At 49.6% G+C, this 21,954-nt stretch overlaps 1 protein-coding gene across 8 annotated transcripts in view; it reads right to left on the bottom strand.

Moving 5' to 3' along the window:
* Positions 1-21,954, bottom strand: part of FOXN3 (forkhead box N3) — a 368,404-nt gene that overhangs the window by 12,739 nt on the left and 333,711 nt on the right. For 4 of the 8 annotated variants that reach the window (XM_080687002.1, XM_080687000.1, XM_080687001.1 and 1 more), the window contains one exon: positions 2,513-2,618. In XM_080687002.1, the coding sequence (XP_080543128.1) occupies positions 2,513-2,618 (106 nt within the window). Of the gene's footprint in view, positions 1-2,512; positions 2,619-12,388; positions 12,455-21,954 lie in introns of all 8 variants that reach the window. The other 4 variants (XM_080686997.1, XM_080686996.1, XM_080686999.1 and 1 more) reach the window with 2 other exon arrangements.

The raw sequence follows: 21,954 nt of genomic DNA, 5'->3' as shown, positions 1-21,954 counted from the left end.
TGTCTCCGATTCCTCTGGCAAGCCCTGGACATTCAGATCCTCTCTGTCTCCTGAGTGGTTACTTGGGGCCAAAAAGAACCCTAATAGTTGAAAGCAAGGTGGCCCCGATCCAGGGCCCCTACCTAGGAGGCAGCCCATAATGCTATTAATGGAAGAAATCTGGGGTTCCCGTCTCTCAAAAGGGCCAGAAACAGTTCCTCTAGGGCGGTAGCTGTTTCTTTCATTCAATGTATTCTTTGTAAGAAACCCCACCGGGAAAGCACCAGAAGACACAGGCATAAAACTTTAAGACGTGTGAGCGGTTATTTTGAGGATCATGTGTCTTGAGGACTCTACGCCCAGGCAGATTTAAAAATAAGCAGGATTCCAACATGTACGGATGGGCCAATCTCTGAGGTTATTGAGTAAAAAGTCAACACTGTAAAGTCAATTACACTATTGACAGATACTCTTACAAGGAGATTTCACATCATAATTATATGCAAGGGAACCCAGCAAATACAAGCTGTGTAATGATCAGCTAATAAAAGTAACACTTCATCTAAGTCAATAATGGTTTCAGAGTTAAGACAAACAAACATGGCCTTTGCCACTCAGTGGAGGAAAAAAAATCCCTGAAAGACAAATATTTTCACTTAAGGAGAAGTCTCTTAGACTCACACAGAAGACCTGTCACATGAAGCAGAGGAAGAAAATCGGTCTTTAGTGGGTGCTAATGACTCCCTGGCCTCCCTCCAGCCGCAGCTGGACTGACAGAGACAGTGGCCCATGACCCGTGCAAACATCTGCGCCCCCTGGGCACCCTTGGTCACTGCCACGTGGTGTGGCAGAGGACGTCTGCTGTTGTTTTACTCCCTCTTAGCTGTTTTCCTTTTAACCTCAGCTGAGTCTGGTTCTATGGAGACATGGCCAAACTAAAAAGAAATTTAAATTATAACGAATGTGAAAGAACAAAACAAGATTTTCTCTCTCGCACACTTTTTTTTTTTTTAAAGAATAGTTTACTGAGGTTTTGCAGAGAGAGAAGAAGGGAGAGGGAGAGAGAAACATCGATGTGAGAATGCACGGCTGCCTCCTACACCCTCCTACTGGGGATCAAGCCCACAACACGGGCTTCTGCCCTGATGGGAATTGAACCAGCAACTTCCTAGAGGCACCAGGAGAGGACGATGCTGCAACCAACTGAACCACCTGGGCCAGGACTCCCCCAAACACTTCTTAATGAGTTTTACCCAGACACTGATTCTGCAAATATCTATTTATATTTATGTGTGTTTTTTTCCCCCCAAAGCATCTCAGTGCCTATTTGCCAGGCATTGGGGACATAAAGAGGGCAAAGGTGTAATTAGCAAGGTATTTGACCTTACAGAGCTTGCAACGCATCTCTTCCCAGTTTCTCTTAAAACTGGGGTGGGAGGTGCGGAATTTGGGTGGTACACTGGAAACGCATGATGGTTTTCTTTAACTGGTTATCTCCATGGCAATGGTAACTTGTCCAGTTTCTGCAAATTGTGGTTGGATACCGAAACGATTCTGCTCCAAACTCCTGTGAGTTCAGGAAGGGCACTCTTAGACAACGGTGCTTTGGTTCTGGGCCGGCTTTGAGCAAGCTGTGCTGTTAGGAAGCTGCTGTCACTCAGCCCAAAGCCACCCTTCCACAGTGTTTCCTGCAAAGGGGCTCGGGCTGGGCGGTGGCAGCCACATTTCTGCTGTACCACCTGGTCCATATGAGGCTCGTTCAAGAGGGGGGTGCCACAGAGACACTGGGACGGGGTGGAGAAGAAGAGACATGCCCTCCCTGTGCGTTTGCTGCTCCTCTATCACCCTAACGCCTCTTCATCTCTGCAGCGGCAATTCATCTCTGTAGCGGATGCCGTGTTCAGAAAAGGTTTGTGAAGGGATCATGTTCATGATGGGTCCTGAAGGACGTGCTGCCCTGTGTGTGGAGGCTGAGGGAAATCTACATGGAGGACATGGCTTGAAGAAGATGGGCAAATCCTGGACATATCTGGGGAACAAATCTGGCTCCAGGAGACGGGAGGACGGGGGTGGTTGTTGGGTGATGTGGTGGGAGACCTGGAAGGTTCTGCAGATGGCTGGTGGTGGCTGGGTGGACGGGAGTGGGCAGGGAGGCAGCAGAGCCAATCGGAGCAGACATCCACGCTGGTGCAGACATCTACAGCCAGGCCCGCCAGCCAGGATCTCGAACCAATTGCTCACCATTTCCCTCTACCCAGCTTACCCTGCTTTAAAAAAACCCCACTTAATTTGATCTGTCTTCATCTCATCTGCACGAGACCAGGATAATCTGACAGGCTGTGAAGGAGAACCTGGCGTTTGGATTGGGGTCGCTGGGAGCCACTTTAAGTTACTTTTTAAATGCCCAAACCAGGTTTATTGTCTTCACTACTTAGAAGCTGTTTCTCTCCATCCCACCAAGTGGCCCCCGCAGGACCCACAATGCCTTTCCCACTCCCCAGGCAGGCTTTGCCCCAGCCAGCGCCCCCCTTACCTCACGGCGGCTGTCATTCCGATGGGAGTGATTGGCAATGGCCGGACTCCGGGGAACAGCCCTCGGCTCAGAACCCGCGCTCCGTTCTGTATCACTCCTGGCGGAACTGCAAAAGCGACAAGGAGACACCACAGGTGAGTTCAACTGTGCAGATTGCATTCTGAGTCAGAAGTTTTGGATGGAGAGAGAGAGAGAGAGAGAGAGAGAGAGAAGTTAGTTAAGAGCATAGAGAGCAAGCAGAGGCCAAGAAAAAACACACACAAAGACGCCAGGAGTGCACGCGACAGAAAGACAGCACGCCTCAAGAAAAGACTCGGTCAGCCAGGTGAGACCAGCAGCTTACAACCAAATTCCTGACGTCTTATTAGGAAAGGCGTTTTGGAGAGTGGGCTTCAGACATTATTTCCGTGCATTTACTAAATATAAGCTTTCACTTCCAGCCAGGTGCTAACAAGGTCTCAGGAATGCTGGCACCCGGAACGCAGGTGCCCAACAAGAGCATCTCCTCCCGTCCTGCTCAGAGGCTGACAACACCGTCCTATCCTCAGTCCAACAAGGCAATAGACAAATAACAGCCAAGCAGATTCTACGAGGTCCTGGCACCTAGGCACTCACAACACAGTTCACTCCCGCTGCCCGCTGCCCGGCGCTGTCAATGGAACGCAGGGCTGAGGGCCAGGCTCTGGCTTCTGCCGCCGTCGCCCGGAGCCCACTCTGAGGGCCCCACCTGGTCCTTCCCGAGGCCTCTCCCAGGCAAACCTCCTGGGTCCTCTCAACAGTCCACCTTCTCCAACCAACCCAGCCAACCTTCTCGCCAGCAGCCATCGAATCTTGTCCACTTTCCACACACATACACAGTGACTTCCCACCCACCTGCTTTTGTCTGAGGGCTTACCTAACAGGGTAACCACAGGAAATCCGACACCTGACTTTTTTTTGACCACCCAACAGCAGATTCCTCTGGCTTAAGCTAATATTCTCACTGCACCTGCCAGCACCCTTCCATGTATCTATGGTGCCAGGTGCTGCACAAGGTGGGGACACTGGCACACCTGGGACTTAACGTTAGCTCTTCCTGTGGGACCCTGTGCACGTCCCAGTCTCCCTTTCCCTCTCTGAACAGTGCTCATAGGAGCCCTTCCGCTGTCAGCATCCGAAGAGTCCCTGGAGCCCCTGGCGCAGTCTCACGCCGAGGCAAGGTGAGTGAATTGTGCTTTCTCAAAGACCACACGCCATCCTAAAAAAATTATACATTCCAAAATGGAAACCATTCTGGATATTAAGTTGCTAAAGCCGATTATTATTTGTGTAGAACAAACACTTTCTACAAAACACGTACATACTTTTCACTTATTTAAATTTTAGGTCTCTAAGAACAGGTTTACATGAATATTCTAAACCTTTAACCATGTAGGATGAATTGCCACTCTTGAATACGAGGTAACATTATAGATTGATTCCTTGGGCATTCTGGAGCTCTTGCTAGTATTTCTGCCATTTGTCTTACAGGTGTGCATAAGGCTCTTTTTCTAAAATTTGTCCTTTTTTTAATTTTTAGAGGGAGAGGAAGAGAGAGAGAAAAAAACATTGATGTGAGAGTAAAACATCTATCTTCTGCCTCCTGCATGCCCCCCCCCCCCCGCCCCCGATCGGGGATTGAGCCTGCAACCTGGGCATGTGCCCCAAGCGGGAATCCAACTGGTGACCTTTTGGTGCATGGAATGACGCCCAACCAACTAGCCACCCCTGCCAGGTGCATAAGGCTCCGGCTACTAGGTTTTACAAAAGGTGGGGCGGGAGAAACATTAAAGCCAGTGCTGTTTCTTACCGTATTTAATTGTGACATTAGGCTTAACCAGACCAAGAACTCCTACCTGTCCCTTTCTATTAGCCAGATTTCAGATAACAGACCATCTAAAGCAGGAGACTCACCAAGTATTTTCAAAGCAGGAAACGGGTTATAATGTGATACTACAGCTGATTACCATAAATTGCTTAGTTGATGAGTTCTCTATAAGAAAGAGTGGCTAAAATTTATATTACTTGATTTATATGATCTGATTGCACGACTTCCTATAAAGCTACAAGGCAGTGTGGTATTGGCCTATGTAGAGACATTGAGAACAATGCAACAAACTAGACTCCACAACTAGGCCCACATACATGTGGTGAACTGGTGTTTTTTGTTTTCTAAATATGATTTTACTGATTTCAGAGAGGAAGGGAGAGGAAGAGGCAGATAGAAACATCAATGACGACAGATAATCATCAATTGGCTGCCGCCTGCACACCCCCTCCTGGGGATCAAGCCCACAACCTGGGCATATGCCCTGACCAGGAATCGAACCATGACCTCTTGGTTCATAGGTTGACACTGAACCTCTGAGCCAGGCTGGTCAACTAGTTTTTGACAAAAGCATCAAGACAACACCATGGGGGAAAGGAGAGTTAGAACAATTGAAGAGCCTTTTGGGGAAAAAGTTAACCTTGATCTTAACCTCTTACCATACATGAAAGTTAATTAGAAACGGACCATGAACCTAAATGTAAGAACTACATCCTATGACTTCGAGAAGAAAATATAGGGGGAAATACTAAGAGTTCTCAAGGAAAGACATGCAAGACCACCAGAACTCTGGGATTTGCAGACAGAGGGAAAGGGTTTCGTAATTATTTTGCTGTTCGGTACGCATAACCACAGACTCGGTCTAATTCTGATAATACTGCCTAATACCTCCGTCCCTAGGGACCTCATCAAGAGCAGGAGTCTGATAGAACAGACCACCCGATAAATATTTTTAAAGCCTGCACAGTTAGCATTCTTGACAGTAAAAATTATTCCAGTTCCATATACAGATCATAGCAATTAATACATTCAATCTTTTACAAGTACCTGCATATGTATTAGGTGAAGGGGACACAGCGGCACCACAGTTTAAGTGGGACGGCAAGAGAATCAGAGGCAATGAAAATACACTAAGACACGAAAGAAGGAGACACCTAACCCAGAGTAAGGGGTATCTGGGAAGACTTCCTGTAGGCAGAGGAACAACACATAACAAGGCCTGGGAGTGATAAAAAGCACACTGTGCGCAGGAATGAAAAAGTAATTTTGCTAAAGCAGCCAGTTCTGGCAGGAATGAGATGCATTTGGATTTTATCCCCCAGATCCTGTGAAAACCATTACAGCGTCCTGAGGAGGAGTGTGGTCTTACACACTGTGGCCGAGAGACAGGTTCTGGTGTCGGACGACCTGGGTACGCACCCCATCTCTGTCATTTACTGCCTGTGTCCCTGAAAAAGCTACTTAAGATGGGGCCAAAATTTGGTATTTATCTCACAGAGTGTTTGGAGATTTAACTGAGTTTATACAGACACCGTTATTTAGAAAATCACGCGTTAGTTATCAGTATCATTGTCATCACCAACACAACCAACACCCACAGCGCGATCCCGAAGCGACCATGAGCCGAAAGCCCGTTAAGAACGAAATGAGCCCTGGACGATGGCTCACTTGGTTGGAGCATCGTCCCGTACACCAGAAGGTTGTGGGTTCAATTCCTGGTCAGGGCACATACCTGGGTTGTGGGTCCCCTCCTTGGCTGAGGCATATATGGGAGGCAATCAATCGATGTCTCTCTCTCTCTCTCTCAAATCAATTCAATAAAAACGTATCTTCGGGTAAGGATTAAAAACAAACAAACACCCACAACAAAAAAAAAATCCCTAGCCAAAAACGGTTTGGCTCAGTGGATAGAGCGTCGGCCTGCGGACTGAAAGGTCCCGGGTTCGATTCCGGTCAAGGGCATGTACCTTGGTTGCGGGCACATCCTCAGTGGGAGGTGTGCAGGAGGCAGCTGATCGATGTTTCTCTCTCATCGATGTTTCTAGCTCTCTATCCCTTTCCCTTCCTCTCTGTGAAATATCAATAAAATATATTAAAAAAAAAAAATCCCTAAAATGAAAGAGCAACAATTGCTCTTATGTGGCTTCTGTTCCCCTGTCCATATCCTGTCACCTTGGGACGAGGACTGGGGAACCTGGAACGGAGAGCGGATGGGAGTCACGGAGCACGCGCTCTCAGGAACTCTGGCGTAACCACTGAATCCCCTGCCAGTCGAAGGAGAGAAAAGCAGCCCTGCGAACGGTGCCCGTGCCCGGAATCCTCTGCCCGAGTGCCCAGACCTCTAGGCACCAGGGGCACGCCCAACAGGGAGGGAACTGAGGAAGCGGGCCCTCTGCTCCTCGTCTCATTGCTGCCTTCATGAATGAAGGATCCCGCATCGGCAGGTGGACACTCGGGGCAAGAGGGCCTCCACCCAAAGTCTTGCCCCACCACGAGCTCTGTGGCCTTGGACAAGTGCCTCAACCTTTCTGAGCCTCAGTTTCCCCACCTGTAAACATGCACAAACATGCCTCACGGGACTGTTTTGAGGATTAAGCAAGACAAGTTACATAAAGGGCTTAGCTCAGAGGCTGGCCCATCCTATAAGCGCACTGTCCCGCCATCCCATCTCACCTCTCTCGCATCCTCTTATCAATGATCTCTAAGGCACAGGGCCTGACTGGGTCAGGAGAGGGGACATCCATTCAGCCTCTCATGCTGTTTGTGGTCACCCCCATCTCTGCATTCACCCATTAAAACACCCTCCTGTTTAATGAACCTCATTCACTTCAAAGAGAATCTCGGGACACAGCTATCCCACAGCATCAAAAGGCTTCCCCTCAGCTACTTCCTGAACCTCCCAAGACTCCTGGCACGGAAGCCAGGCTCTCCTGAATCCTAAGCTCGTTTGCAAATGAGCTGCAATGGATCGCGGCCTCTGCCAACCCCAGCATCGCTCAGTCCTCATCCCTGGCAGGCTGCTGGCGGCAGGATGGCGGACGTGTTCCCATTTGCTCTCTGACTGCCAGCGACCAGCTGTGACGCGGAACTGTTCCCCATCTCTTCTCCTTTCTGTTCCCATCCCAGGTGTCAGGAACACAGCTTCTGAAGACGGATCACAGGCAGGTTAAGGTCAAGGTGAGAGAAAGGCGTCCTGAGGTCCGTGTTTGATTCTGGGATCCTAAAGGAGCACGAGGCCCAGTCCTCGGCCCTCTCTCGAGGAGCACGTTTAGCTTTCTGCTCCTTTGACTCTGTTTCCCTCCAAGTCTATCAAAACACGTAAAGCCCTTTACAGCCAGCGCACCCGCCCAGTGGCCTGGGTGACGCCAAGGCTGCAGCTAGAGAAGATGAAATAAAAACTGGACATTTAAAATCAACGGGTAGCTCGGGCCTATGGTTCTCGCCGGAATAGACACAGGCTCCAGCACCATCCCTTTTGCTACATCGTTCGGCGTTTACAGGTGAGAAGACACACACACCTGAGACTCTCAACCTGCTGGAACCAGGTGCCAAGGACATCAGCACCTGGGCCGATCCACCCCTTTCTCTTACGTTACAGACTGGCTCTGAACTTTCTTATTTTTAACCAGCAAGAAAGCAACACTCACACCCAAACGAGAGGACATCAAGCAGCAGCATCGGAATGTGATCACCTTGATAAAAAAAAAAAAGACAAATTCCCTCCAAGCTGCCCCCCAACCCCCACACTTCCTCGTCCCCCTGATGCTTAGCTTCCTTGGTTTTCACAGCTTCTAAAATTAACCTGAGCTCCTGCTGCTGCCTTTGGAGGGCAGCCCTGGCGAACGCTGCCCGAGGCCACAAGCCGAGCAGCCAGGTGATCAACAGTCCTCCCTTTTCCTGAAGTCTCCACCTGCTCACTTGGAAGGAAGGATGCTGGGAGGAGCCTGCAAGGGGAGCTGACTTCCTGGTCGTCTCTCTTCCCTGATGCCCGGTGGGTCTGGTACATTCCGGTTCCAGGCAGGGAGCGGAATGCACCCGCTTTGCTGTTGTGTTTATTCTCTGGACTTCCTCTCTGGGAACATTCCCACCAGGGATTAGGTAAGTCTTTGAAGATGAGTAATGGTGATCTGATTCCTGGCTTCAAACAGTTCCCCAAGTGGGGTTCCAGATGACTCACAGGGCTTGTCAAGGGGACGGCCACGCCGGGGCTTAGCAGACTCTAGAACAGCCTTGGGCAAACTACGGCCCGTGGGCCGGATCCGGCTGTTCTATCCGGTTCTCTTGCTCTCCCCTCCGCTCCTTTACTTTGAATTTATATTAGTTCACACAAATACTCCATCCATGCTTTTGTTCCGGCCCTCCGGTCCAGTTTAAGAACCCATTGTGGCCCTCGAGTCAAAAAGTTTGCCCACCCCTGCTCTAGAAGCTGGAATTAGTCCACAGGGCCATTTTGGGGTGGAGGTGGGGCAGGGTTGGATGGGTTTGCCTAGAAGCATAACCCAGAGTGGAAGCGATTGTGCTGCAGCAATGTTCCGCCCTGATTTTTGTGGAAGGCGAGTCCTCTCGAGTGTCCTATCCAGCATGTGAGACAGCGTGGCATCCTTGCAGAATGTTACCCAGGCTGCAAACTGGCAACGTATGAAAAAGACAGTGTCACCGCAGGTGTTGCTGGTGGGAATGGCCCACGATGCAATGTTGGAGCCCGAGGTTTTAATGAGAGGCATGGCTGTCTCCTTGGAAGTGAAGCACCCGGCTGCAACGAGAGGCCGAGGGACCCACCGGGGATCCAGCACAAGTAATGCCTGGTGCGCAGAGCTCCCCAGGGCAGCGGGGGACTCCCCAAAGATCAAGGGGCTTGCTGACTGGGGCTCTCACCAGCTTCTTGAGTCAATTCCTTTCTATGAACTACTCAGCTCAGGCGCTGGACCTAGGCCTGTCTTCCAGCCCCGAGCTGACTTTGCAGATGCCGAGCAAGGGCAGGATGAGAGGCAACGCTCTAAGTGACTGCGGTCTGGTGACCCGAGTGCAGTGGCTACGAAGGGCAATGAGAAAGGGAAAGGCTTTCAGGCCGCCCAGGCCAGCCTCTGTACGGCTGGGAGTGACAGCGGCAGACAGACCAGGTTGGTGGCCCCATTCGCATAGGGGTATCGGACAGCTAGGAGGTGAAAACAAGAGGCTATAAATAGTGGCACATGAGGAGGCTCCATAAACAGAGCCTGGCCCAGCCCAGCCCGGGGAGACTGCAGGCAGGCCGTGTGCAGGCAGGAGCCCGCACTCCCCAACGTGGGCAGTGGCAGGCCCCGAGGCTGGATGATGCACGCGCACATCCACACGGCGACACACGCACACACACCATGAGGCGGGCTGCCCGCACTCCAGCGGGCTGGCTGGTGGCTGCTGCCTCTGACCCCTTCTGCCAAGGGATCCCTTCCCGCTTTTCGAGGCCTTGGGCGCAGCTGGCTGGGCTGGGGACGGAGGCATCATCATGATGTGCCTCTAACGCTTCTCCCTCTGGGAGGCAGGGTACCGTATGTATCACATCCCAGGTAAGAAACATGCAACGTAGCATGAACATAAGGGAGGCAAAGGAAGAGTGAGGCAGAGAAGAGCTACCTGAGCAGATGTGGAGACACGGACACCGTGACTGTGGGTATAGGGGGCGGAGGAGCCGCCAGCCTGGCTCCCCAATGCACGGGGCAGACACTCAAGGCTCCAGTCTCTGGGGCTTCACAGCCCTCTCACACTGCTCTACCCTGACCTCCAGGGGACATTACGGGGCTTGGGGCCAGAGGGGAAGGTGAGTACACAGCTGGTGGCCCCACCCGCTGCCCAGACTTTCGATTATTCCTCTGCTGCTCATTCACGGCACCTGTGGGCATCATGGCTCCTCCTTCCGGGACCTGGAGCCCCTGCGTGGTGTGAGGCCTTCATGAAGGTGTGCTGGGCGTCTCACAGTGGAAAGAGTGAGGCAGGAAAGCCTTCTGAAAATGAGCTGAGAGCCAACACATGGACACCGAGCTTTGAAAACTCAAATTCAGCATTTCAAGGTAAACGAGGCTCTGGATACCTTGGGAAAAAAATAACTATTTACAGCTTGAGTGTTATAGTGAAAGAGAGGGCACAAGTTCATTTAGTCATGAAAACATTAAAAGCCATTCACGTGCCAACAAATAAAAAAAAGAAACCTTTTCCTGCTCTTCCTGTGGTCAGGAACCCGACGATGGGACCTGAGAGAAGCTTCTGAGGACCCGCCAACGGCCGATCCCGCGCCTTTCTTTTCCCTCTTAACCTCATTCCTCCAGTTCATCAAACCTATTTGTTTTAAACCAATGACCAGTGGCAGGATGCTAAGGAAGGTGCCGGAATTTCACAGCTCCGATGAAGTCAGTATGTATCCTCCATGATGAGTCATGTGACTTGATCTTAGAAACCCTTTCAGACTGTAACTCGATTGCAATGTGGTCTGTACTCTTTCTGCAACGTCATCTGAGAACGGAGGTGTTTTGTGTTAATACTCTCCTGTAACTTCACCCATCGTTCAAAAACCACACTACAGGTCAACTGCCAGTTACAGGACTGTGCCAGTTACACATCCCCTGGGCAGTGTGTCTGCTGCTCGGAGGAGCGGGCAGCCTGGCTAACAATCGGAGTTTAGCAAATTGAGACTGAGAATTCTGTGCCTTTAGTGGCAGGGAAGGGCAGCCCCTGATGGAGGACAAGTCCTTCCTGAGAAAGCTGGGCTATATATTTTGGATCTTTTTTTAAAAACAGGGACAAGTAAGAAAGGATGGAGTCAAACTTCCTCAAGCTGGTAGCAGGCTGTGAACAGCGCAGGGCTGGGAAGGACGGCCGGGAACACATCGGCCCACTAGTGACAGAGGCAGCCTGCTGCGAGTCCGAGGCTGGAGGCATTTCTGTGGGAAGCATTACTGACTCCAAAAGTGGGGGAATGCCCTTGCTCAGGAGGCCATGCAATCCCTGGAGAGCCAGAGCCCCAACAGAGGTGAGGGCCCGGCCATAAGAACGAGCCAGGTGGGTGCCAGCTCCTGGTGTCCTGGCCGGGTCTGCGCTTCACGCTGTCATCTCTACGCCTGCGCGTCTCCTCAACAGGAGGCTGCAGCACAGCAATGTCCTGCCCACGAGCTGAGCAGACCCTGGCGGATGAGCTGGCGGTCTGCTCAGCAGGTTTCTGGCTGGGGGTGGAATGTGGGCAGAGGAGCTCATCTCAAGCCAGAAGGAAGAGGGTACAGACATCTCCGAGCAAGGCCATTTTTCATCCCTTGGTAAGATCTTTCTAAAACCATGGCAGTCTAGCTCCAGACGTAGGGGGGGAAAAACACATAAGGGGGTGGATAGAAAAGAAGCTCAAAGAAGAAGAGTTGTCTCAAGCCTAATATTGCTCAACAGCCAACAGAAGGCGAGGACAGGAGGTCTGCCTGGCTAATCAGCCCTGCCCTCCTGCCCTTGGCAGCCAGGAAGGCTGGTGCAGATGACCCTGGGGCACCATGGGGGGCCCATTTCAAGGCTCATCCAAGCTCCTGCATGACACCCACCTCAGCCAGGCGACCTTCTCCTCTCTCCATCTATACGATGGCAGCCTGCTATTAATGAGATCCCAAAGGGAGAAGGAGTTTCTAAAAATGGGCACTGCTCAGCGGCAGGACTGCTAAGCTGGCCCCACGTAGCGTCTCCAGCAGAAACCACCAGCTCGCAGGAGCAATCCCTGCAGGCGCAGGGAAGGCCTCTCCGCTGGGACTCATTACAGGCCCTGCTTCCCTTCCCCCAAGCCCGAAGCTCTGAAATGCGATGAGAACTTTGCCATTGGTGGAGACACGCCTAAGCCTCCATTCACACATATGAATGGCCGCGTGTTCATATGCATATGCGTGTCATCACGCACCAAGGTCGTCTTAAAGTGATTCTACAGGGAGGTTCTACTGGAGCATTAGTTCTTCCTATGGCCTGGTATATAAATGAGAAGGTTAAGTTCACAAACTATGGTGCTGAAGGCTATAGAAATAGCTACTCACAACCTGCTTGTATCTCAGGGGGAGTATTCAAAAGCATCATGGCACTGGCAGCATCAATGTCAGGATCTGGAAAAGTCAACCAATAAATAACATTATTTACAACGGGGCCGGTGTGTGTGCGCGTGGCTTTTCCCCCTGCATGTCCGTTTATGAATGCAACAGAGAGAAAAAAAAAAAAAGCCCAGAAACTCGATGAGCTAGATTCCCAAAGTGACTTGCTTCCCACTTGGATTTGAGAGGGAGAATGGCATTCTAGAAAGAGATGGAAGGGGCAGGTTCACATGTTTTTAAAACAGAGCATGGTCTCTCTTTTCCTTTTGCTACTTTCGTGATTTGCACTGTATGTTCCTGATAACGGGGCTGATCCACGCAACCCGACAGTTTGTTCCCTGGGTGCAGGCGAAGGAGAGTGGGGCGACAATAGGAAGTTCAGCCACAGGAATCTCGAATGAACTGGGGAAGCTCACAGCACCAGGAAGAGAACGCACTCCATACACCTGCATCTAGTGCGGTACACACAAGACGGCTGGTCATTTCCATTTGTCAGCAGAATGTAAGTTGCATTTTATGAGATTGTGTGTGTGTGTGTGTATGTGTACAGCAGTGGTGAAGGCATTAAAAAACACACGCTTAAAACATACATATAAAAAAATCCAAGTTATGATGTTGAGGGCACAATGTTTGCTCCCACCATCTATGATTGTTTTTAATATGGGACAAAAAAAAAAAATCCTCATGACTTCATTGCTATAATTCTTAATAGGTTTCTGAATCCTTACTGATCCACCGGTCGACAGATGGCAGGTTATACAGAGACAGAGAAAAATATTATCCTTTTATAACTAAATTCATTTTCCTCTGAGAAACAGCGGTGCGGCTGCTATGGAAATGAAAGTCACCATGGCAACAGTAAACAACCCCCAAGAATGGTCACTGAATAGGCTGAAAAGAACATCTGCCCCAGCCCAGCGTCCCAGCTGCCCTGGGGCGAGATTCGCTAATAGTGCGGTGGCGCCGCGTGACAGAAGCCGCCGCCTGTGACCTGCCCAAATAAATGAAGTGTGCAACTGAAGATGACATCAGAATGCCTGTCCTTGCAGATCGCTACCTCTGTGTCCGCGAAACCCAATGACGAACGGTGGGGGGAGAGCGGGGATCGCACCTGTCAGTTTTTGTACAAATTACACACCAAAAAATTCAATTTACTACTAATGGCTCCATGGCACTTTATTTGGGGTATTATGCTAGCAAATGACGTTTTTACTGTTTAAAAAGTACGTTTTTCATATTTTATAGGTGCAGTTTAATTCCAAGGGAGCAATGGGAAGCAGTAGAAAGCCCCACAAGTGATTAATAATATAGATGATGCTGGTTCGAGAAGACAATGTCTCAAAAGGAAAAAAACTGAAGGAGCTTTTACTCTGCAAGCCCTTTTCTATTTTGCCTGCAGGAGGCCCGTTACTTACACTCCATAATGGAGTAAAAGTTTATTTTAATAGGTACATTGCATGAGAATCAGGTAAATTAACTTGTTTAGCAATTCCTGGGGTGAAATTCCTAAAACAGTCATGGGTCCCACTGGTATTAACATATGTATCAGTTGAAGAATGAACTGAAAAACTTAACAGTTCCACTCACGGCTCCCAGCGTTCCCGCTACCCCGCCCTCTTGATTTCCCACAGGGCCGGTTGCCAAGATGCAGAATTTGTAGTTTCGGGGTATTGCTGGCACCCCACAAACCTCAGGGAGCAAGCAGCTCCCAGGAGGTGCCATGGGGGCTGACGCTTCCCCTTTCTACTCCCTCTTTTTGGAAAGGGCCCTTTCCTATATCAGGGCTGAGAAAACACACCTGTTTGTTTTCAGCAAGGAAGGCTCTTTGCCAACTTTGAGAATGCAAGTGCCGCAGCAAGCCATGGCGGGCCTGGCCCTGTGTCCCCGTCTCCCCAGGTGACTCTTACCCCGAGTTTTCCTGCACCACCAGGAGTTTCGAAGGGGGCAGAACAAGAGAAAAACACAGGTAAGGAGTCAGGATTTATTTTGCCAGAAAATTAAAGAAAGTACTTCATATTCTTCAACATCACAGGGGACCTCAGGAGGAAGGTGTAAAAGGCATAATGAAATAAATGAGAAAGAAGGAAGAGAAAGAGGCCTTAAACAAAATGAATACGATGAACACGCCCATGAATTTCGCAGAACCTAAAGGACAACTTGGGGAGTATTTTAGACCCACATAACATCCACCCATGACCCCACCCAAGCCACATGAACACACAAACTAAACAAAAGCGACGCTTTAGGACAAGTCCCCCAATCCTTCCTTCCTTCCACCCAGATCTGCCACACCCTTGGCCTCCAGGCCCATCGCCCAGTCTTCTCAGGAGCTCATTCATAATCAATTCCCACAGCCCCACTCCATCCTGAACGGGTCAGTTCCTGGGGGGACATAAGCTTTAATACGAAATGCTACGCACAGAATGGAACGGTGGGCAAGGCACAGGATGCCCAGCCCCCCAACATGTTGGCAGGCGGGTTGGCAAACATGGGAATTGCACGTGGTCTGAGAAAACATGCTTATGTATTTACACACGTGTACGTACACTGGCACCGCAGTGGCAGCCCCCCGGGGGACACAGCGAAGCCAGCCGTGGTGTATAGCTTATTGAGTTCTGACCAATTTCACTCCAGGGCTAGCATGGCCATAACGAAGACACGGCGCCCAACGAAGAGACAGGTTTCCATCACCCCAAGTTCCCTGAGCCCCTGTGCAGTCATCCCTACCCTCGCCCTGGGCAACTACTAGATTGGCGTTGTTATTCATCCATGATGTGGATGGATTCCTTATTACTGCTATTGCTGAGTGGTATTCCACTGTGTGGCTACGCTCCAATTTGTTTATCTGTCCACCTGCAGGTGGACATTTGTATTGCTTCCAGTTTGGGATTAAAAAAAAAAAAGCTGCTATGAACTTTTGTACCAATCGTTTATGAACACATGTTTACATTTCCCTTGCGTAACTGCTGGTAAGTCAATGTTTAACTTTTTAGGGCAGTGATTTTCAACCAGAGTGCCGCAGAATTTTTAAAACATGCAATACCTAACTATTTAGTCAGGGGCACTGACCTCTTTTCCCTTACATTGTCAAATAAAAAAAGCCATCCGGTGTGAATGCCCTGTCTTGAACCATTAAAAAAAAAAAAAAAAATATATATATATATATATATATATATATATATTTATGTCACATAATAGAGTAGCATCTTATTGGGCACATCACTTAATAAAGTTGCATCCGATTGGTTAATTCTTGGAACCAGAAGTCCTTATATACAAGTTCTAGAGGCCCGGTGCATGAAATTAATGCACGGGTAGGGTCCCTAAGGCCTGGCTGGTGATCAGAGCCCATCTGCAGGGCGACTGGCAGGCCCCTGCTGGAACCCGCCTTGGCTGGCCTGGTGCCGCCCACTCTCCGCTCCCCTGCATCACGCGCTGCCATCGCATTTGCATATTTGACTTTTATTATACAGGATAGGCACCTGATTTTTTTAAAAGTCACTTTGGAGCAAAAAGAGTAGGTAATTACTATCATCATCTTTTAAAAAGTAAATCAATCAAAGTTATACCTAATTTTGTCAGATTGGCAAAAAAAATGTATTTTTGGGGTGTGATGCAGAATTTTAGTAATTAGTTTATGTGTGCCCTGGGATGAAAAAAGTTGAAAAAAATCACTGTTCTAGGGACTGACAGACTCTTTTTCCTAAGAGGCACCATGTGTGAGAGTTCCAATTGCTCCACATTTTTGTCATCAGATGAAATTGCCAATAGTTTTAATTTTAGCCCTTCTTGTAGATGTGTAGTGGTATTTATTGTGGTTTTAACTCGTAGTTCCCTAATGACAAAAAGGATGTTGAGCATCCTTTCATGCACTTACTAGCAGTGGTCATTTGTGTACTAGCATCTTCTTTTGAGAAAAGCCTGATCAAGTTTGTGCCCATTCTTTAAACTGAACTGTTCAACTTCTTACTATTAGAAGGTCTCTTTGAACCTTCCAGATAGAAGTCCTTTGAGAGGTAGTTTTTCTCAGTCCATGTCTTGTGTATTCAGTTTCTTATTAGTGCCTTTTAATAAGCAGAAGTTTTAAATTACTATGAAGTCCAATTTGTAAATTTTTTATGTGTCCCAACTAAGAAAACTTGGCTTACTCCCAAGTTGCGGTATCTTTTATTCTCTTTGTTAGTATGTCAAATATAATGTTATCTGGGTTCAACACCCAGATTTACAGGCAAATGAAAAAGCAAGTAACCAACAGGATCCCTGCCTTGACCCAGTGAACACGGGCACAGAACTGCCAGAATTGTGCAGGCCAACCCCAGAGGAACCTTACTGGCTGCAGGACGGTGGACAGCCCAAGAGAAGTTAGTGAGGCCCGTTTCTATGGAAAGAAGTCTCAGACCACCTGACACACCTTTATGCTGGTCACACCCCCACATCCTGTGTGTGTGCTTCCGGGCCAACAACCTCCTGTCTTCCTCTCCAAAGAGAGGCTAGAAGGCTTAGTCTGATCTATTATTACAACGCCTTAAGTGTTCTTCCCTTTTTTAAAAAAAGTCCTGAAAGTAGTATGTGCTCACTGTAAAAAACATACACTGGGTGGAATTAATTTGAAAAACAAATGCCTTCCTCACAGACCCACTCTCAGACTCTTTCTTTATATATATGTCCAGAAACTGTCTATATAAATACAGGCATTTACATACATTCATTGAAATACCTACTCACATATTTACATGCATGCACGTGTCCATTCCTTAAAAGTGGGTTCATAGGGAAAATACTTTTCTGAAGATAACTTTTTCCTCCTATTTTTCATGAACGACGCATCTTGCACCTTTTCATATTAGCGTATGTGATCTGAAGTTCTCCCATGGTGAGTTTTTGTGCATGGAAATATAACGACCATTCTCTTTCTTTTTAAAATATATTTTTATTGATTTCAGAGAGGAAGGGAGAGGGAGAGAGAGAGAGAATCAATGATTGTCTACCTCCTGCATGCCCCCTACTGGGGATTGAGCCCACAACCTGGGCATGTGCCCTTGACCGGAATCGAACCCAGGATCCTTCAGTCTGCAGGCCGATGTTCTATTCACGGAGCCAAACCAGACAGGGCCCATTCTCTTTCTTCAAGACGGCAGACTACAGGAAGGCGGAAACAGCACTTGTAACCTGTAACCTGCTTCTCCTCTCAGATCCCGAGCCCCTCCCCTCCTCCGTCCTCCGAGGATCCAGCGTGGCCCCACTCTCTCCCTCCTCGCCCTCTTTCTGAGGTCACTCCCATTGGCTGCCTTGGGTCACATGCTATTTTCCACGCACGCCCTCTGGGTCTCCCTAAACGCCTCTCAGTCCTCTGGGGCCAGGACAGACGAGAGGTGGTTTGCACCTTCGACAGTAGGGATGTTCCGATGGGGGACATCCCTTTAGCAGGATGCTTCTGACGGAGGACACTGGTTTCAGAGCTTTTTGGAGATCGGGGAGCTGCTTGGGGTAGAGAATGCTTCTGCTTTGGAAGCTCCCCAGCTGCTGAAGGATAAGAGGTCCAGGACTAGATCTGGGGGAGGGGGACGGCTGTATAGTATTTCCCCTGGGTTTAAACAGTCTCCCCCCCAGATGGATCAATCCAGCTTATCATCAGAAGTAAAGAGAAAGATATTGCCCAGGAACTCTTTTAAGGAATAAAGATCCACTTGGCAGGAGTATCCTTCATGTTGCATCTCTGGGGGACGGGGGTGAGGCAGAGGAGTGCAGGGGAATAAAGAAGCACAAATCTCTGTATTTATGGAGTGGAGAAGGTGTCTCCCAACAGGCCCTAATTCAGCGTCCTAATGCAGGAGCCTCCGCCATCACCCCTGGGTGGTTCAGTACACCACCCAGCATTCATTCCCTCGTCGACGCTTCGCAAAGTCGCAGCCATCCTCAAAACGCAGCCAGTCCCAAATCCCCCATTCAAACCATCCCTCCTTCCTCCTGCCTCAGTAACAAGTGTTACTTCTCCCCTGGGCCTGTTCCCAGTGGCCCATTTCAATTTTCATCTTTAATGAAAATTCATCTTTAACGCAGTTGTCTTACCGCATCGCCTCTTCCCTGCAGTGCGAGACCGGCAGACGGTCACGTGTCGTACAGATGTTTTCAAATCCTTTTTTCTTGAAGGAACAGACACAATTATATTCTGCTCCAGTGAGAGAAATGGGCAAGGATGTTACTAAAACCAATGGCTTAGCTTTGTGGACTTAAAATACCACTGCTCTTCATTTGTCCAAAATGTGGAGAGGGTGTCTTCTGAGCACAGGCGGGCACCTTTGCTCTGTGGGTTTGATGGGGAAACACTGGGCCAGGCTTGAGGATTCTTGGGTTCAGGCCCTGGGCCTGCTCCTAGGTAAACACATGATTTTCATTTGGGGTCTGAGTTCATTGTTTTTAAAATGGCTGTGGGTCAACATCCCTCCCCCCAAATGAAGCAAAATAAAATGGTAGTGGGTGAACGCAGCCTTGGGAGGGGCCAGGTTGGTTTTCCATCTCATTCCACACAGTTCCTGGCTCTGCCGGTAATGTCCCGACTCCCTCTCCCTTTCTGACTCATGGCTGCCAGAACTAGGTGGTTCTGGAGTACCTACCGCGTGGGGCATCTACTCCAACCCCTGGGGAGGCAGCTAACCCTCTTAGTAAGGCTGGAAGAATATCCTTGTATCCCTGGAAAGACTGCCCTGTCATTCTGGGCATCAGCGGGGTCCACGTCAGAGCACTCCACCCAACGGGCACGGCTCTTTGGTGGGTTTCCTGGATAGCTACTGTCTGTGTTCACGCCCCTTCCTCCAGCGTCTGGCACCAGAGGGCAGTGACCGCTGAGACCGTCCGCAGTAACGAACGCGGACTAGGAAGGACGACTGAAGCCCCCAGCTCAATCCTCACTGCTGGAAAAATGTGAGCACCATCCCTCACTTCTCTGACCCGGAGACACTTTTGACTTCATGAGTGGGTGGGAGGGAGAGGGTGCCCCTGGCATCTAATGGGTAGAGCCCATAGGTGCTGCTCCACTTTCTCGAGTCTCTAGGCTAGCCCCCCGCAACAAAGAATTTCCCAAAATCTGAACAGAGCTGAGGTCGAGAAACTCTTTACTGAGCTTACATATACATGTGCTGTGGTCAGGAAAAGCGGTTCTTCAAACCAAATGATCCCAAAAAGAATACATAGAAATTAAACAAATAGGTATTAGATACACTTTGTTGTTGACATTTTTCTTTTCCTTTTTGCAAAATCCCTAGATGCAGGTTAAAAGAGAGGACACGTTATGTTTGTGGCTTTGAAACCACTGAAGTAGGAGTCTTAAACTTCGGCTGCTGCTGCAATCAATCAAGATCCCTACACCGGCTGTCTGTGATGTGGAGGGCAGCCGGGCAGGCGAGCGCTGTCAGATCTTCCCAGGTCACCCGCCACTTCCCTTCTGGCCCAGAAGGTCGTTACGACGGCATTCACCATCGCTACGAACTGCACACATCTGAGAAGTTCTCACAGCCCGACGGGGGACAGAGTGATACCGCTGAGCCCAGTGGACAACCTTCGAGATTGATGGGATTTTAGGGAAGAAAAGCCTCACCCAAAGATTGACTCCAAGTTGTGACTTCAAAAATCGTCTTCATGATGGGAGTTGGGGTTAGAGAGGAGCTGCCCTTCTCATCCCAAAAACCGACTTTGAAGAAAAGCTCCAAACTCCTGCTGTGCCGGAGAAACGAGGCGAGTTACAATGAACTATTAAGCAAGTTGAAGCCAAGAGTTGTTTGTTGCAACCAAAGATCATCTAAATCAACTGGGGCGGGGGGCAGGTGTGTGATCTATACGTGCATTTTAGGACTTATTTGGCTCCCGTCCATTCGTCTTCAGAGACTTTCAAACAGTGACGGGCGAACCCTAAACGAGGGATGTGTGCTGTTCTGAGGAGCAGCGTCACCACCAACCCTGCAAATCAGGAAGGCATTTATCCCAGTCAGCTCCACCATCGAGCAGCTCTCTCCCTCGTGTAAACTGCCCATTACCCCCAACCCAACCCCATTTCCCATTTCATGCAGAATGGGGCTGAGGAAAAGGTTCTGGAAGGTAAATACACAGCTCAGAGTGCACCCTGGGCTGGGAGTCAGACGCTAAGGGTTGCCTTCGCTCTATGTCTCAGACACCCCATATCTCTAAGTGATGCTAGGGTGGCTGAGCTGGGGGTCCCCCCAAGGACTCCAACTCTATGAGTCCACCAGTCACTGCTGCTTCCCTGCTGGGGAAATAAAATTAAGCTCGCCCTGGCCAGTGGCTCAGCTGGTTGGAGCACTGTCCCCTACACCAAAAGGTTGAGGGTTCAAATCCTGGTCAGGGTACATAGCTAGGTTGCGGGTTGGATCCCCAGTTGAGGTATGTGTGTGTGTGTGTGTGTGTGTGGGGGGGGGCGCACGCAACTGATCATGTTTCTCATCAATAAAAAGCACAGCCTCAGGTGAGGATTAAGAAAGAAAGAAAGAAAGCTCATTGACACTCTCCAAGCAGATGCTCCCAACTTCTGTCTCCTTTGGGCAACAAGGAACGCTTTAACTTCGCTATCTTCAGAGTTCCTTAATTCTGTCTCATTTGCTTCGGCAAAGGGGTCTGCATTTCATCGCCTACTTTTCCAAATCTGTGCTCCCAATGAACACAACCCCTCGAGTCCTTTCCCGAGCTATGACAGGGCCCATCCCGCTCCTCTCAGCCAAGGCACGCTCACCTGCCCACACCTGTTACCCGGCACTCGCCATTTTCCTAATGACAAAGACCTATCCAGCCCCTGGGAGCAATCAGGAAGGAGCCGTGTGGACTGAGACTGACAATGCAAAAGGGTCTCAAATCCTAGAACCTGAAGGCTAGGGCTGAAGGTGACAGGAGACCCAGAGCAGGTTATGGTTTGCAGCCATTACTTAGAAGGCAAGGTGTTCGGGGGTTGGCTGTTGGGCTCGTTGAGCTGTGCTTGCAGCTGCTGCCTGTAGTGGCTAAAAAATAATTTTTTAACTTCTTGCAGGTGCCTGAGAAACTGTACATTCCTCAGAATGTCTTCCCCTTCGCACCTCATTCAGCTGTAAATTTATTTACTGCATTCTCTCATTTTTGTCTCGTTGGGGCACCTGGGAGATCCTGTAGAGGGGATTCCGACACTGGGAGGCAGGAGGGGAGGGAATAAATGATGGAGCCTTCTAGACTCTGCTGGCCCCTGGCTTCTTCAACCATCCATGCATCAACCAAGGCCACCACCCACCTAGCTGGGAGCAGAAAGCTGGCCCTGGGTGCGAGGTGTTCCCATGGGGCAGGAACAGGAATGGGGATGCCCAGGGGAGCCCTGAGAGCTGGAGGGCCTGGCCACGCTGATGTCTCGGAGGACGGATGTGCCAGGTCCAGAAGCCAGAGACAGAACCAGGCCGGGAGACGTTGGACAGAGGAGCTCAAGGCCACTGGGCCAGAGCACCAGATGGCTGGGCCCACAGTTGGGGGGACGTGCTGGGGGACCT

This window comes from Plecotus auritus (assembly GCF_963455305.1).
Source record: "Plecotus auritus genome assembly, chromosome: 1".
NCBI classification, from domain to species: Eukaryota; Metazoa; Chordata; class Mammalia; order Chiroptera; family Vespertilionidae; genus Plecotus; species Plecotus auritus.
The sequence above is the reverse complement of the archived record's forward strand: the minus strand, read 5'-3'. Positions and strand labels throughout refer to the sequence as shown.